This window comes from Tamandua tetradactyla, chromosome 5, assembly GCF_023851605.1.
Source record: "Tamandua tetradactyla isolate mTamTet1 chromosome 5, mTamTet1.pri, whole genome shotgun sequence".
Classification (NCBI taxonomy): domain Eukaryota; kingdom Metazoa; phylum Chordata; class Mammalia; order Pilosa; family Myrmecophagidae; genus Tamandua; species Tamandua tetradactyla.
Window position 1 is genome coordinate 72,607,680 of NC_135331.1, and position 12,346 is coordinate 72,620,025.

The 12,346-nt window shown below is 35.9% G+C and overlaps 1 protein-coding gene across 22 annotated transcripts in view; it reads left to right on the plus strand.

The window, feature by feature from the left end:
• The window catches only part of NAALADL2 (N-acetylated alpha-linked acidic dipeptidase like 2), a 1,514,274-nt gene that overhangs the window by 463,265 nt on the left and 1,038,663 nt on the right, over positions 1–12,346 (plus strand). For 3 of the 22 annotated variants that reach the window (XM_077161067.1, XM_077161069.1, XM_077161071.1), the window contains exon 1: positions 5,296–5,421. The exons of 17 other annotated variants lie outside the window; for them this stretch is intronic. In XM_077161067.1, coding sequence (XP_077017182.1) covers positions 5,376–5,421 — 46 coding nt within the window. In that variant the 5' untranslated portion in view covers positions 5,296–5,375. 2 more of the 22 variants (XM_077161089.1, XM_077161090.1) reach the window with 1 other exon arrangement.

The window sequence follows — 12,346 nt, forward strand, 5'->3', positions numbered from 1 at the left end:
AGCTCGATTACAGGGTTGCTTTGCAAGTGGGGTTGGGGGTGGGGAAGAAATAGGGATTGTTGTTGGGTCAGAAGAAGCGGGCTATCTCTTGTTTTTAACGCCCTGACCAAAACAGAAACACAAACCTGATGGCCAGCGGGGAAAGCCTTATCCTGACTCCCATTGTAATGTTAGAGAAATGGTGTGATGAAATTCCAAAACATTTCGGTTTGGGGCTTTTCCCAGTATTGACCAAATATTGATTTTATTTCTACCCGTGAGATTTTTTATTTATAATCAAGTTTTATCATCTCTGGTATTTACCAGCTGAGTGTCCTAGTAATTAATATAACTATTTTTTAAGGTAGAAAGCTGAGGCCCAGGGGTGAGCATATCAGTTGGAGAGAGCCATTCATTTTACAGTTCTTACTTAATCAAATACCTTTGTCCTTTGAAGTCTTTGGTTTTGTTGTGTTGGCTTGGCTAGTCTTCTATGATTAAGCTTGGTGATAGAAATAGATACAAGTTTGCTTACGCATTCTGCTTTTCTGAGTCAAAGACGAGCAGTTTTCTTTTCCTGCTTTTTTTTTTTTTTTTTACGAAAAGAAAATGGGTTTGAGCCTATTTGTTGCAGTGATTTGCTATTGTATTCTCTTATGATTATTTACCGCCTTTGCAAGTAACTTTATTTTAATAAAAAACTGTATTTGATAATGATATTTGTTCGTTTAATTATGTTCTTCTGAAGCTACTGACGAGAAAATCTCCAAACCACAGTTTTCCACCAAGCGCATATAATCAAATATAGAAGTACATTTACGAAATATAATATATATGAGAAAGAATAACAATAAAATGAGCATAGACATTATAGGTCCTAGAAAGTATCTCTGCATTTTATAGAATTAAAATATCTTCCTCTTCTTTATTTCTTTAATCACTCCTTTACTTAACCTCTTTATGAATCTCAGGGTCTTATTTTTACCAGATGTTTCCTGGAAAATAGTTTTGAAATACTGTGTAAAATACTATTACAAAGCATTTTAACTTTTTAAAAATCAGTGAATTGCATTGAATTCGATTGAATAGAGCAAAAGGTTCATTTAGCATAAGTCTATGAGAATAAATTATTTTTATATGTTTTGTAGACAAAAGTTCACTATGCATGCAATTATAACATATATTCAGTTATCTCTATACTGCTTCTCTTTGGAAAATTATAAGTAAGGCAAATAGATTGTTAGAGTTATTCCTATAAGAATGATTTTGATTAAAATACACATGACTGTTTGGCAACCTTCTGAATAGCTATCCTGTGTGAATGCACAGCATGTGTCTGTGTTTTGGGAAAGAAATAAACTGAGTAGCCAGGCCCCTCCCCTCCCCTCTTATCATCCCTCTCTGATAGGTAACAGTATTTACCTCTTATTTTAGAGGTCTGGAATGCATATAGACTTTCTGTTGTTGTGGGTTTTTCATGTTTTTATGTATGTTTCTGGTAATATATTCATCTGTGTATAGGTGACTTCTCTTTCTTCCTATCCATGTTTGTATGAAAATGTGATTGCTTTCAGAATTAGTGATCATTATATATCAGGAATAGTTGCACAAAATGTAAAACAAATAAAACTGTAAATAATTTGAATATCATGGTTGAGTTTAGAAAATGATATGCCTAGATACATAAACCTTCTGTGGTTGGGGAACAGTTTTGATATGGGTTCTGGTCCAGGTATTTTCCTTTGCATAATCTGTGAAAAACTTTTCAGTAAGGCATGTGTTGCTCTGTTTGGCTGACATCTCAGTTGAAATGTATCCTTCGTAGGTCTACAGATAGTTCTGATCTTTCTTCTTGGAGTGTTGTAATGCTTCCAATCCAGCTGTATTTGCATTAAGATTATTGGGTGAACCTATCAGGCGAGAGTTAATGAGATATGAAGGTGATTTATTAGTTTTAAGGTATTTCTGGTTTTTCTTTAATTATAAAGGAAAGCGTTGTAGGGATAATTTGCAGGTTTATTTGTATGTGTGAAGGTAAGAGATTTTAATAAGTTTGCTTGTCTTATAAAGTGAATTAAGATGATCCCAAAGTCTTCATTTATGGAATGCTTGTGCATTATTTGGTTGTTTATGCCAAAAAATTAGGATTTAAGGTATGATGTTGATTACCGAATCATATTCCTTTTTTGCTTTCTGGGATATTGCAGTAGACAGTGGAGAACACCTGAAAGCCCTAAGCTATAATTCAGCTGCCCTGATATCCGAGATGAGTGTAAAAGCCTTTATTTTGTACCTCTGTGACTGTAAGAGCTGTTACCCCTCTTTCTGGTCATTTTCTTATAGGGCAAAGGACCTAGTGCTGATGAACAATTGGAAGTCAGTCATTAATTAGCTTCAGCCCCAGCCATTTGTAAATTGTATCAGCTAGACGCTGCTACTGAAAGATACCTTGTGTCCTTTCCTTTAGGCTATACCTTTAGTACTGAAGTGATAGCTCTGCCTTCCCTCCGTTCAACTTATGTTCTCCTACAGAAATGATAATGGTAACACTGCTTTGAACTTGCTATTTGAAATGACCTTGTCTCCCTTTGCTAAAATCCTCGAAAACCTTGAACCTTCTGAACAGATTTTGAGAGACAGATTTTGGGTCGCGAGGCCATCTGCTCTCCCACTACACGCCTAGTAATAAGCTCTTTCTCTATTTGAAATCCCAGTGTCCAGGAATTGTTATTCAGTGCATTGGGCAGAGGAATCTATGGCCTGTGTTCAGGAACATTTATGCATTATATCCTGTGCTATGTCTGAAATTGAGTTTCAAAATGATCAAACTAAATGAAAAAAGCATTTTTAAATGTTGTTTAATTTTGTCTATTGCTTAACAGCATTTATAAAGAAGATGCTGGAGTTCTTTGAAATGAACACTAAATATTACCAGCTCTGCCTACCAAGAAATGTTTTTCTAGTAGAAATGATTATATTCAAATCCTCTATTTGGTGTATTAAGTTTATGGATGATTAAAGTGTTGGGGTAATGAGGTAATGATGGTAGAGTAACGTTAGAACTCCCTCATGGTTTTCTAAGGCCATGATCTAGATATTCTAAATTCACTAGTGTGCTGACATCACAGTCTGGAGGGTAAACACAGACTTCTTTATTTTCACGCTATTTCCTGTAGTTCTCTGACCTGTTATTATACCCAGGTAGCTGATTGTGTCTTGGATAGTGAAGCCCATATGCTATCGACATTTAATATTCCTAATACTATTGAGAATCTTCTTTTTTCGTGGGTGAAAGTGAAGTCCTCCAGGGTTAATTTCAGTTTGAAAGTCTGAAATTATCTTTTCAAATGTAAAAAAAGCAATCTCTGTCTGTGAGTCCCAATAACAAAATAACCACAGAGAGTTAGGTAAAGATTTCGTACAAGCAGGTTCATAACATCCTCCAAATTTATAAAATAAATGGTCTAGAATGTGACAGATACTAAAGAACTTTTTCCTGATTTTTGAAACCGTCAAATAAAAAAATGTATAAATAATATGGGATAAGGGATAGGATCAAGTACCCTCTGTTACTTCCTAAGAAAAGGATGCATGTTCCTCGCATAACTGCAAACTCACTTGTACCCCTGTGGGCCGTGGGGAGGAGAGGGGACACTCAGTCAGCCTGTGACAGGTGAGAGGGGGAGGGTGCCAGCTTTCTTCCTAGCAAGGGGCTTCCTGGAATAAGCCTTAGGCTAAGGGTTCTCCTGAGCAAGACTCTGTGCTCTCTTCCCTTTTCTCTGCCTGAAAGGACATGCATTTTCTACTTCTCCAAAGATTCTAACAGACAGGCTGGGTTCTAGTCAGGATGGTAAAGAATCTATTATCAGGTTCACCCACAAATCCCTCCCACCTCAGGAACCAGTCCCCATGAGCGTTTACTGTTTCTTTCTTTCCTCCTTTGACACAAAATCTGTGTCAGCCACCTGCCTCTTGATAAACTGATTACCATCAGGATTATTTGAATAAACAGGATATCAGAGTTCAGTGCCAGCCACAACCAGGCAAGAGGAGGGCTTTTGGATGTTGGTCTCCCACGGCACATCAAAACGCCAGAGCCACTGAGCTTGCCTGTATAGTGGCCGGTTAGATGTTTGGGAGTTGCCTCCACCTGCCTTCTTACCTCAAGAGATGTAGAGCTCAGGGGAGGGGCAGGGAATGTGCCCAAGTACTGAAGAGTCAGTGGGCAGGAGGAACCTTCAGCCAAGCATGCTTTGAAGGAGAGTTTGGCTATCAGAATTGGGGGAGAGGAGGGGGTGGAAACCTATACAATTTTAGCACTTTTCAACTAAAAGGGAATTTAGAGGGTCTCAAGTCCAGTGTTTCTGCTCTATAGAGTAGGAAACAGAGGTCCTATGATGATAGAATTGACAAAGGAGTTGTGAGCACTCTGTCCTTCTCCCTAACTGCTGGGAGCAGTTTATGGCACACTCATACAATGCACTGTATTTTTTCGGAATTGGCATGTTACTTTCCTTAGTCATTTACGTTGCAATTTCAAAAAGAGGAAATGGGTTTGCAAATGCTATTCATAGTGACATCTTTTAGTTTCTATTTGAATGGTTTCGAAGGCTAATGTGGGACAGGTCCACCCAAACTTGGGTTTTCTAGATTGCTGGAATCAAAATTACCTTGGCTTTTAAAACATCCATTTTGGGCAGTACAGCATTGGCTCAGTGGCAGAGTTCTCCCCTGCCATGCCAAAGACCCGGGTTCTATTCCCGGCCTGCCCATGTAAAAAAAAAACCCAAACAAGCATCCATTTCATCAGCATCAGGAGGAGAAGGAGGCTTGAAAGATTAGAGACATAAGCACTGACTGTTTCTCATGCTAAAGTAATCAGTTACAGAATTAACACATTCCATTTAACTAATAAAAAGAAAAAAAAAAAAATCTGAGCAGAACGGTGCCTTAGTGTCTGTGCTTCTAAGTTGCAACCTGAGGGCAGCAGTACTGTGTATTCTGACCTGTTCTACTGGTTTGCTGTGCATGTTTACTTTCTGTGGTGGGAAAAATATTTCTGCCTTCATCATGGTAAACCGTGCCTGTGAGTGCCTTGGACTCATTCTTAAACTTCAAAGAGGACTAACCAGTTTGTGAGTCTTCCTTTCCATTCCGTAGTACCTTAGTAGCATTTTCAATCCGGGGAAGTACAAGGAGGTTTAGTGTAACCTGACAGTGTGCCATGAGGAAGGCGTTCACAGTCCCTTAGTGATAGGTTTCAACAGTTGACGACCTGAGGCATTTTGGAGCTGACATTTAGAGATTGAGGTAAGAGAGCATTTTGGCATTGAAACTGCCACAGCTCTGTTGCGGGGGTCCCAAATCCTAAGAATGAAATCAAACTGTCGAGCTGTATGGAGCGAGTAAAATTGCCAAGAATGCCAAGGCGTGAAATCCCAGGTGAGTCCGACATAAATGGGCTAGGTAAAGGCGTACGTGAAGATGACTTAGGTAGATTTCCTAGATTCAAGACAGAGAATTCTTGGAGCAGACAAATGAGAGTGGGAGATGAAATCTGAAATAAAGTATAAGAAACAGTTGATAAATCAACATGTCTGATGCAAAGGGCCCTTCTTTTCTTGTCTTTCTAAGTGGAATTAGGATTTTTACATTGGGAATAAAATAGCAAGGAATGTACTTGAATGGGACATGAGATAAAAGTGGTTACAACATGATACTTAGTTAAAACCTATTTTTTGGGAAAAAGCCAATTCTCAAACACTTTGAAATTTGGAGTTTGTTCCTGGGTATTTAAATGGTTGAAAAGTACATTTTAAAACTCTTTGATTTAAATGATATTTTATAGCACTGGAATAACTTTAAAGAGAAACATTTAAGTTTCAATTAGAGTCACTATAAAATCTGCCCGAAGAAAAAGTGTTACATACCTACAGGATGATTTGATTGTTTAAATGCTATTATTAATGAGGCAATTAAATTTTTTCCATATATTTTAAAGGTTGGATCTGTCTTTGGATCTGCTTCCTTTTTCTTAACAAAATGAAGCAAAAGATGCAGTAATAATCTGATGATTAAATGTGTATAAACTCTATACATTACACCATATGTCTTTTATCTAGATTTTGGAAGGAGTTTAAATAAATTCACTAATTAGAATAGGGCAGTAAGCCAACCTTCTTTGTATCCCAGTTTTGGGGGGAGGAGTATTAGCCAAACATGTATATGACTCATTATTGGAAACTATTACATTTGATACATAAGAAAAGGAAAAATGAGCCACTGACATTATTGCAAAGAAAATATGATTAGGATGAAAACATAAAAGAATGTTGAGCATCAATTGATCCCTTGAGCTTCTAAACTCTCTTTAAGAAAAGTACATGTAAATAGTTTTATTTGACAGGGCTATTTTGTTGTTCAGTTGATTGATATGTTTAACCATCTCCTCAGTTGAACACTTTGGAAAGTGCATTCATAAGTGCCTTTTGTCATTTGTATTGAAAGGCAATCCAGCTGTCTTCATTAAACCCCTGATCGGTATGATGCAGGTTCAGTACTGTGTACTAAAAAAAAAACTTGAGTGCAACTTACAGGATGTATAAAACCGTATCTACTGAAAAAAACCCAGAAGAGAAATGCTATGGAAAGTCAGCTACTGAATTTTATGTAAATTCATATCAACGTACAAAAGGCATGTCCGTACACCTGTTAAGCAACAGAATTGACTTTGCTGTGTGAAGTCAGAGCTTGTCGAATGATTTATTTTGAGAACTGATTAAACTGTTGATGTCCATTCCAACTCTATTTTCCTGTTTTCTAAAAAGTGTCTTTCTTTGGAAAGAGTGCATGAGAGGCAGACAGGATTGAAGGATCACTGCTTTATTTTCTTCCTTGTTTATGCAGCTTTAATGCAACCACAGAAAAGTTCCATTGTCCCTTAAACTATTGATAAATCATGAAAAAAATTGTTCATTGCAACCACATTTATTTGTGGCAAGTTTCGGAGATGGAGATATATATTTTACCACAAAAGGAGGATGTTGCTTCCACTTTTGCCGATTCTTGGTTTTGTTATAACCACAATCAGGTACCTAAGAATTTACAGAGTTATCTATGAATTTGTACAGAATTTCATAGAGGAGATTTTATTTAAATTGGCTCTGGCAGGATCAACAAATTAAAATAAGTGGCCAGAAGGAAGAAGGTCTTTCCTGGTGTCAAGAACAGCAGAGAAAAGTATAGAAATTGTAAAATTCCATATGTTTACCTATTTTATTTTCCTCTTATTTGAAAACAAAAAGGATTTTCTCAAAATTCCTACTTTTCAATAGGCTAAAAATAAGTATACAGACATGTATGTGTGTGTGTGTATAAAATCAACACAAAGAGAAAATGATTTTAAAATAATGTCATAGCAGTTAAAAATTGTATGAAAAATATGTGCCAGAAATCCTAAACAACCAACTCACAATTTTTTTTCCCAGTTTCCTAGCAACCAACAGAAAGTAAGAACTTAGTTTTAAGATTTATGATGCTCAAATGATATAAAAATGTGACAAGCTGCCTCAATCAAAAGACAAATCAATCAAAAGATGCTGGAATTTGTTGATTAGGCATAGAGATAGAAATCAGAATAAGTCTTATAAATATGACAGGAGACAGTTCTAACTAGAAGAGAGGGCTTTTATTAGGCAATACTGACAGGTAAAGTTACAGAGATAAGGAAAATAGTATTATTTAAGTCCAAATGAATTCATGGTCGACCATCTGGGACTCTTGACGTGGATAATTTTCTCTTGAGCTCCTTAAGCTGCTGCACTGTCCTACTAGATATTTATCAGAAAAAAATTACCTAAAAAAGATTTTAATCTTAAAATGTGAAAATGAGAAGAAAGAAAAATAAAACAAAAAACTGATTAAGAAATATAGATCTAAGTATTTATGTGATTTATATATTCATATTAGTATCTCAGAATCTTAAAATAGATCTCATTGGAATTTAGGTTGCTGTACACTTTTTATAAGTATGTGGTATTATTCAAGTATTTCTCCTGGAGTTCCCACTGGATTTATATAGGTGTTGTGCATTCTTTCTGAGTAAATTGATGGTACAGCCACTGTGGCAGATTTGGCAGGAAATAGCAGAGAGTAAGAATAAAGAGGAGCATGTTGGCTTGAAAAAATTTGCTTTAATCATGACCTTCAGATACAATGAAGTGATGATGTTGTTTTAAATTTTACTTTTCCATGGAGGTAAGTAAGAATTTGGGTAGAAAAAATAAGAAGAAAATAGTAATGTTTTTCACTCTTGAGTCTGATTTATCATTCAGTGTTAGGATCCCATTTTATATCCTTTCCAGGCTATCCTTTGACCCATGTAGCTTTCTTTTGGGCATCCTTTTTTTAGCTTAAATAACCCATAGTATTGTTTATAAGAAAATTGTTATATTTCTTAGAATTAGCCATTACTGAATTATATTTATATCAAGATACTTTTATGTGACTTAATAAGATAATCTGCAGTAACATTGGTATGGATAATAGAATGTGCTAAAATGGAAGTCTTCATATGAAATTGACATTTGCCCACGTTTTATAGTAAATCACTTATATTCTTTTTCAAAAAAAAAAAAATCGAAGGAGAAAGAACTAATATTTATTGCCTACCAAGTTAAGGCAAACATTTACCAAACTCATTTAAATCTCACAACAATTTTGTTATTTTCTCTCTTCTGCCAACAAAGGCAACACAAGTGGCATCCTTCTTTAAAATCTCTATGTAATGGTTATTCTGGCTGGTCCACCTGTCATTTGTTCCTTCTTGCCATTCAGTTATCATATTACATCTCACCTCAGTGAAGTCCTCTTTTCCTTCCCATACTCAAGTAGCCATTCTCTTTCTTAACATTAGATTTTCATTTTTCTTTTAGAATTTGCCATTAGATTTTCCTTTATTTGTGTATTTGTTTATTGCTTATTTCCCTGCAATAAAATTATCTTCCTCTGAAAGGCTGGCTTGTTTGTTGTTGTTACCTTTGGGTCTAGAACCATAGCAGACACATACCAAGTTTTCAACGAGTATAAGTTTAATATGCTCAGAACAAACATACATAAAATGAACATGATTATCCTGATGTATCTATGCCACATACATTTATTCTGATGTGAATAGTTGAGTATAAAGTAGTAGTCACTTAATATGGTAAAAATGAAACAAAACAAATACCTTTAATTGAAAACAAAGTAAATAAAAATAGTCTTGAAAGAGACTTTTATTTGGAAGAATAATAATTGGCATCTGGTTTCTTTATTCTAGGAGATAGGGGGCAGTGTGTTCTTGTTCAAATTAGAGATTTTGTTTTTCCTGATTTCCTCTAGTTCTATTTTGCTGGGACTTTGATCGGCTTACCTAGGTGAGGTCTCAGAAAATTCAAGTATGAAAAGGCAGGGGAATAAATGAAATGGGGGTGGCAGCATTAGAAAGAAGACAAACTTGATGGCAGAATCGAGGGGCCAAGGTGTTTGTTGGTTATTGAAGGCTAATTTGAAAGGCAATATTCAAACATGAAGTTAAGGTACTGATCTCAATGGTTGCCTGTGCATCTAATATAATAACTAGATGAATTGTGTTAGCAGAGATTATTTTGATAGGCGGAGAAATATGAAAACTTTACATTTGGATATATTACATTTGTGGTGCAGTGAAGCATCCAAATAATGATATCTTCATTTATTGCAATTTATTTTATCATGATCACAATACACATAGGGTAGGGCCCTTGCATTTGATGAATTCTCAGTTCTTTGAAACACAGAGCCATGCAATTATGTTGATAATTTTGCCAGACACCATTGAAAGTACTTTACATACATTTTGTTATTTAATTTTCAAAACACTACTAGGGATGTACTACTTCTATTCTCTTTTCACAAACTTTGCAAAAGCCTCCAAATGGATTGCCTTTAGATTCTTAGGAAGAAATTTGTAAAGGTAGACCAAAAAGAAAAAAAAAAAAAAAAAAAAAAAACAATGGAAAACTTTTTGTGTTTACTGAGGTGTTTGATAGGTTTTAAGCAGTGGAAAGACAGATGGAGTTTGTATTTTAGAAAGAATCTCTAATAACGCTATAAAGGATAGATTGTGTTAGAGATATTTTGGAAGACAGAATCATCAGTAAGCACATATCTTAGCTCCATCCTTTGTTAGCTGTTTCATTTGGGGACATTTCCTGGACCTCTGTATGTCAGTTCTCTTATCTTTAAATTGGGTATCTTTAAATAATGTCTTTCTCTTTGGGCAATTGCAATACAAGTAATACATGCCAAACACTAAGAACTGTAGCTGGAACATAATATATGCTCAATTAATGTTTGCCTCCACCATCACCACCATCTTACCTTAAATTTCATTTGTATCCCCATCATCATCCAACATCTCAGACTGATGAAGAGTTTAGTTTATGTAATAATAGTGGAATTGAAGAAAAATAAAATTGAGAATTACTTGAGGTTAAATTAGCATTTGCTTATATGTGAATGTGGAAGAAAGAAGTTGTAAATACTCCAAGATATCTGGGTTGGATGACAGAGACAAAAAATATTGCTAGTTGAGATGATAGGGAATGTAGTATGGGAAGCTAATGTAGACTGGAGAAGATAAATATAATGAGACTGTTTTAAATGAAAAAATTTAGAACAATAAGTGGTATATCTAGTTGAAAATGGCCAGAACTTTACTTGGAAAAATGAGGCTATAGACCTTGGGAAAGTGAGCTAGATTGGAATTAACATTTTGGGAGTTATTAAAGCATAAGTGAAGACATTGTGGGTTGGTAACATTATAGAAAAATAGTTGTTAGAGCAAGAAGAGATGAGTGATGATAGTGTCTTCAAAACACTGCCTCATTAGGTGTGAGCAAAAATGTACAAAACTGAGATGATATAATGAGAGAGAGAAGTTACAGATGCTAGGACTCTCAGGGAATTTACTGGTGGGAATTGTTTCTATATAAAAGGAGTGAACAATACCAAATGACACACAATAGGCGAGTAGCTAGGACCTGGTGATTCAAGCCAGGAATTAAGATGAGGCATGAGAAAGAATACAGGCTTGAGAATCATAAGCCATGAGTTGAAAGGAGAAGACACAATTACAGAATCAAACATTAAGGGAACTTAAAATGATAGTTGAAAAACTGGGCCTTGGGAAGTGACCATAATTAGAGAGTATAAGAAAGAAGGGTGAACAAGGGCGGTGGTTGTATCACAGCAGCCCTATGAGGTAAATAAATAAGGAAACTGAATGTTGCTGAGAGAGAAAATTCAGATATTGGAAATTGCAGGAGTGTGTCTGAGGAAGATGAGGGCTTGGACCATTAGAGTAACTTTAAAGAGCAGGCGGGTAGCTTTCTCTTTCTGGAAGGAGGATAATGAGAGTTAGTGTAATGACAGATTCCCTGAGTTTCAGAGAAGAGTGGGTGATGGAGCTTATGCCAAATGACCTGTACCTTTGCAGTAAAAGATGAGTTCATCCAGCCAAGAGCTGGAGTGAGGCTGTGTGCAGGATGATAAATTCATGAAAGATAAATAAAATGATTGGCCAGCAATGGCTGGAGTGAATGTGGACCGAGGATAGTGAATATGGAAAAGCAACAGGAAAACAATGCAGGCTATTTATTAAGCCAGTTTTCATAGGGCCGGGAGTTTGTGTGAGTGAGTGAGTGTGTGTGTGTGTATGTGTGAGATTGGCTTGTCTGGATATTTAGCTAGAGATTGTTATTCTAGAATATGTGGGCTTCTTCATGTGCTACTACACCGTAAGTCTATGTTGGTCACCCTCTTTCAGATTGTATGCCAGTACACTAAAGCAGAAGTAGAGAAGCAATCATGCATGCCATTACAGGTTTATCCAAGTTTGGAAAAAACTATAGGCTACTCAGGCTTCACTTCAAATATATTTTTGCTGCAGCATCCTATCATATATAGAATACTTGGGAGGTGCCCATATGTATCATTGATCATTTAACATACATGCAGTAGCCTTATGAGACTTCTGAGTGCTGACTCTGTTTGAAAAAAGTGTGGGATCAATGTTTATTCTCTCAAAGGTTTTAAGAATCTTGGATAATTAGTGATTGGCATCTAGGTTCCTTTCAACATGTTATTCACAGTCCTAATCATGATAAGGACAAGTAATACCATTGAGCATTACTAAATGCCAGCAAATGTGGCAGAGCTAGACTTAAATCTAAGAATATCTGACTCCTTTGCTTCTAAACCACTGTTGCCCAGGTTTGCCATCTAAAAAGAGTTACCTTTTAACAATAAAATGCCCAAGGAGAGTATACCAAATATTTGCCATTTT